A 6,000-nucleotide genomic window follows, 5' to 3' on the forward strand; every position below is an offset into this window, starting at 1 on the left:
GTTCCTGTTCTTTAGCCTCAAAATTTTTGTATATAGTTGACCTATCTCTAGACCATTCTCCTGAAAGTTGTAGACAAATTACCAGTTGCTAAGAATTTTCAACATATGAAATATGCTGATTCACAAAGCATGTTTACATGTAACTATACACTTAGTCTTCTTAGATAACGGGTCCAGTTATAGCTCAGTGATTCATGCTGTTTTATCCAAACTGAAACATTTGATCACCTTTAGGATATATCTTTGTTACAAACCCTTACATGCTCTTCTCTCCCTATATCACCAAGATCCTATATTAACTGGATTGAAGATACAAAGGAAGGAAACTGTAGAAAAAATACTCCTCTACATTTCTGGCAAACTTAATAGATTTCAGAGGACTTTCAGATATAAACTCATTTTATCCTCAGAATAATCCTTCGAGATCGTTATGTTGGTATCATTCTCCATTTCACAGAATTAAAAATTGAATAGCTACTAACTAGAAGGATTCGGGGTGGGGGGGAAGGACAGAATCATAGAACTGGAAGTCATCTGGTTCAGTTTCCTCAATTTGAAAATAAAATTATTGAGGCCTGGAGAGGTTAAACAGGTAACCCAAGGTTGTATTATTTTCATATTAGAATGAGATCTTTATCTGCTGATTTCCAGCCTGCAGTTTTTGACTGTGGTTTTCTGTCTCAAGGATCAGGAAAGATGTGTTACAGCGGGGTGATGATACCCATTAGCTGATGTCAGAAAACACATTTCTAATTTGTTCCTCCTCCGTCCCATCTAAATTTTCAGGCTCCAGATCACATGATAAATAAAATAAAGTGATTCTTTAAAGTTTGGTTGTCAAAGTGACCCAGTGCACCATTCAACTTAGGTGGTGGAACAATAGTGTAGAAAGTGTGGGGGAGAGCTCCTCCTATCCTGAGGGTTTCTTACTAGTTTGGTCAGTGTACAATTTTTATGCTCCGATGTTATCTTTTCCCTTCTTTATTGACATTCTCTGAGCATCTTTTCCCACCAGAAAAGCACCATTCCCCAAGCTCAGTGAGCATCCTTTCTTCTCCCTGATTTTGTGACAGTACTTATCACTGGTTTCTGATACCCTAGATACAGGGCCCACTTTATGAGGGACTGCCCTATTCTTGCATCAATAACAATGACTTAGAGAGAGAGTACAAGTTTCTCCAAGGGACCTTTGTGAGTCAAGGTGATGGTCAGTCATAAAAATTCTTCCTCACCATCAGCATATGTAGTTTACAGCAAGAGAGTAGGTATGAATCTGCTGCAACAGAGAAGCACCCAAAGCCCCTCTCTCAACTTGCTTTCATGGAAGCTACAAACTATTGCCTCATTGATAGTGATGAGAACCTCAGAACTTTTTTTTTTAATGTTATTAAGTGTTATGTTTGAGAGGGAGGGAGGGGCAAAGAGAGAGGGGGAGACAGAATCCAAAGCAGGCTCCAGGCTCTGAACTGTCAACATAGAGCCCAACGAGGGGCTCAAACCCATGAACCATGAGATCATGATCTGAGCCGAAGTTGGATATTTAACTGACTGAGCCACCCAGGCGCCCCAAGAACCTCAGAACTTTTTAATTCACTTGCCTCTCATTCATCTCCTGTTTTCTCTTCCTACAGTATTCTCCATTACTTTCTTTCTCTCTCCTCTTTAGTATCACCTGATCTTTTCCTGTATGCTATTCTATTTGTAGCATAATAAAAACATAAACTAAAGAAATGCAACATTTTCCAGGCTATTCTCTGTCCTTCTTTCCCTTTCAGGACCACATGAATTACTACTTCCTACAAAAATCCTTTCTGCAGAAATTAGCCCTCAGTCTTCATTACATTTTCCCAACATCTTCAGTGTTTTCCATTTGTAACACTCAGTTGGTGCCTCACAAATGTGGCCTCTTCCTACTATTTATCTGTTGATGCCACTGTTCTATTACCCTAACAAGATAATCAGTTCCCCCCTGTAAGGCAAAAATGTATGTCCTCAGCATCTACTAAGGTATCCTAAAACAGAGTCTATTATGAGCACAATAAATGTTTGATAATGCTGCTTACCTTTGTATTTGATTGAATTTCACTAGCTTGAGCTTTCTTTACTCATTTTATGGTTGACTCAGTGAGAATCTCTTTTAGTTTTGGCTATGACTCCAGGAGAGCAGGAGTGGTTAGAGCTTAGCAGTGCCAGATGTTATAAATAGTTTATCATATGTGCAAACAACATTCCCAATGTTTCAACTTACTCTCTAGTGTGGGTATGCAAAATAAATCATGTGGGCAAGAGTTTCCACTACAAAGACTTTAACAATTGTATAGTTGAACAATTTCAGGACTGGCAGAGTTATAATTTCCCTTCAGATAGTTTAGATAAATTCTCTTGATAGAGAAGAAGTTGTACCTTCCTATGCAAATGCAGACATTATCACGTCTTAGGCAAGGCTTTCATGTTCATAACAGTAACAATTACTGAGTTTCTATTATGTACCAGGCACTGCGTTTCGCATCTATCTTATGAAATACTAACAGCTTTAGTAAGTACTGTTATTTTCTGCATGCAAAGATACTGAGGTTTAGAGAATTTAAACAACTAGCCCAAGATCACATAGCTAGTAAGTTTTAGAGCCAGGATTAAAACCTTTCAATTTTGCATAGAGTAGGAACTTGAAAATGTATAAAGATGATGATAAAACACTTTCCCAAACTCCTCACAAAGTTATATTTTTATATAGCTCTATGTTCTGTTAGAATACATATTGCAAAAATTCATTAGAATGGTTTAATAAGTTTGCCCAAGATTCTCTCTTTTGTCCCAAGAGCTCTATAATCTTGTGAAGCAGTAACTTAATCATGTTCAATACTGTTATCTTCAGATACAAAATAAAATAATTTGACATACTATATTTAACATTTATAACTAAAGCTTTTGGAGCTTTTGGAACTAAAGCAATATATATATATTGCTACATATAGCAATATAGCACCTGTTTGCTATAGGTGATAGCAAAATGTATCACCTATTTTGCTACAGCAAACCTATAAGGTATTACTATATCATGATATACTTGATATTGTAAAGCTTGCAATAAATTGTGATTATAATAAAATTATGATGGAATCTAGTATCCCTTGAAAACTTCCCTATGTTCTTTTTCATTTGCAGATGTAGGGATATCATAGATAATATGCCTCTAAACAAGGTCTTATTTGCATGAGAATTTTAAATACTACAAAGAAATTATAGCGGTTACAATCTCTCCAAATCATCTCTTCTAAAGCAGTTTATTGGCTTTGGTTGTATTTATATGTCTGATAAATGGATTCTGTTCAATGAGATTTGATGCAATTATTTTTAAAGTCTTGAAATGAATGCTCAAGAATTATTGATCTGAGTCACATCAACTAACGGTTTAATCAACAGGTCACCTACAAACAGCAATGTGAATTCAATTGATATACTGCTGTGTTTGCATTGCAAAATGATTTCTTGTCTAGACACAATTATAAAACTGTAAGAGATGTTCAATCAGATGTTAGACTTTTCTAAGAATTTAATTAGAACTTTGTTTTTTAAATATTAATTGAGATATTCTAGAGAATAACCTACATGGAACCAAATTTGAGTATGGCTGTGGTACCTACAAAACAAGGCAGCTTAATCTGGTTAGTATAAATAGCATAAATTATTGACTCTGGGACCTACAGTTACATTCTCATGTGGTCTAGAATACATTTAGGAAATATCCTTTGCCAATTCACTTAATGGCAGCACAGCACTCTCAAAAAAATGCTAACAGGTCTAAGACATGAACAATTTATACTATTATACCATTATCTCCATTTTATTGGGGAAAAAACCCTATTGCGGTTTTATAGGTCTTTGACTAATATGCGGTATTTCTTTTTTTTAATGCAGGTAAATGGTTTAACTATGGAATTATCTTTCTTGTCCTGATTTTGGATCTTAATATGTGGAAGAACCAGATATTTTATAAGCCTCATGAGTACGGACAGTATATAGGCCCAGGGCAGAAGATATACACAGTGAAAGACTCCGAAAGTTTAAAGGATTTGAACAGAACCAAACTTTCCTGGGAATGGAGGTCCAATCACACTAACCCTCGGACTAATAAAACATATGTTGAGGGAGATATGTTCTTACACAGCAGGTTCATAGGGGCTAGCCTTGATGTCAAGTGTCTGGCTTTTGTTCCGAGTTTAATAGCTTTTGTGTGGTTTGGATTCTTCATTTGGTTCTTTGGACGGTTTTTGAAAAATGAGCAAGGCATGGAGAATCAAGACAAAACTTATACTCGCATGAAAAGAAAATCACCGTCAGAACATAGCAAGGACATGGGGATCACTCGAGAGAACACACAGGCCTCAGTGGAAGACCCACTGAATGACCCTCCTTTGGTTTGCATCAGGTCTGACTTCAACGAAATTGTCTACAAGTCTTCCCACCTAACGTCAGAAAACTTAAGCTCACACTTGAATGAATCTACCAGTGGGACAGAAGCTGATCCAGATCCAACAACTTCTAAAAGTACACCTACGAACTAGATTCACTTACTTGGAGACAGCACAAAAAGCAACCTTGAGTGTAACTTTAAAAAGTTAGTCTTTCCTTTTGTAAATGTAAAGTTTACGTAGTGTTAGGTAAAGAAACACAAACAATGCCACAACGGTGCTCAACATGCTTTTTCTAGGACTCATTGTTTTCTATTTGTATTATAATCTACGTGCCTCCTGTATATCTAACAGTCCTTTAGAGATTGCTTTTCACAATTGCACAAGCTATTTACTGACTTTACAGCATAGTAGATTAGCTGATTACCCGTGTATCTGATGTTCAACCATAGTGGTGCCTTGAGACATTAAACTGTTTTTAACTGTACCAGAAATGAAGTGTGGAACAGTTCTCTAACCTACTTCACATGGGGTGGTTTTTTTTTTTTTTTGTATACAATTATTTTTGATCTACACTTGATGTCTTAGCAGGAAACAGATATAGCCAATATGTGGCTTAGGAAGTATCTCTTTTACCTATTCAGCAGTGGAGTTGGTGACTCTGACAGCAGGATTGAAGAGAGGCATGGTGATTGCCTTTGAATTTGTATTGGCTATCTGCCAAATACAAATACAGATTCAAAATTCAGTAATAGGAGAACGATAATCCAGCATGGGTCACTACTTGTGAAATGTGACTTTCTCCAACCAGTAATTGCAATTAGATGATAATACCTAATTATGTTTTCCTAATTAAAGATAAATTGCTACTTGATTAAAAATCCTGCCCTTCACCTATGGGAACAAAGGTTAAGAGGCACAGTTGGATGAACTCTCAAACTTATTGGCATTTACACAAAGCTCTAGAAAACCAAGGAACTGAAGTTTTAATCATGTGAAGGTTGTACAGCCTACTATCTACAATATTTGTACATCTTTCTGTAAATATGGCTCTGGACAATGAAAATTGAACAACCTATGCCAACCCTGAATAAGGGAACTCCTCTAAAAATTATGCAGCAGAATCTTGTGAGGTAGAAAAAGAAGTGCATGAAAGAATCTGTTTAGTAGCTTGTTTTGTGTGTTTTTTGTTGTTTTTTTTTAAGAATTAAACATCATACAATAAATATGAATTATACATCAGTGAATCTGTGATGTAGTTTTTTGTTTATAATGGATTCATTTGTATATTAATTTAACAACAGCCCATTTAATTTTAACTTGATGCCAGATGAGTTAAAAAATGGAACATACCCAACTTGCTTTTAATTTTGTTTCATAAATTGTGGTTGCATGTTCTTCAGGGGGTTGGGGAGATCACTGTTAAGGCAAAATTATTCTCCTGTCACATACTGACATAACTGTATTTTGTCTTTATGATTTTTAAAATATCTCTTGTTTTGATCTGCTTTTAAGCTTGCAGCATGCTGAATTTAGCATGTGTGATAGAACTATGTATTTATCTGTCACTTGAGAGCCAGCTTTAATA

At 35.9% G+C, this 6,000-nt stretch overlaps 1 protein-coding gene across 2 annotated transcripts in view; it reads left to right on the forward strand.

The window, feature by feature from the left end:
* TMEM117 (transmembrane protein 117) overlaps positions 1–5,654 on the forward strand; it is a 489,337-nt gene extending 483,683 nt beyond the window's left edge. For both annotated transcript variants that reach the window (XM_043563444.1, XM_043563445.1), the window contains one exon: positions 3,919–5,654. In XM_043563444.1, the coding sequence (XP_043419379.1) occupies positions 3,919–4,565 (647 nt within the window). In that variant the 3' untranslated portion in view covers positions 4,566–5,654. The remainder of the gene's footprint in view (positions 1–3,918) is intronic.
* The last annotated feature ends 346 nt before the right edge of the window (positions 5,655–6,000 follow it).

Source organism: Prionailurus bengalensis, chromosome B4 (genome assembly GCF_016509475.1).
Source record: "Prionailurus bengalensis isolate Pbe53 chromosome B4, Fcat_Pben_1.1_paternal_pri, whole genome shotgun sequence".
Classification (NCBI taxonomy): domain Eukaryota; kingdom Metazoa; phylum Chordata; class Mammalia; order Carnivora; family Felidae; genus Prionailurus; species Prionailurus bengalensis.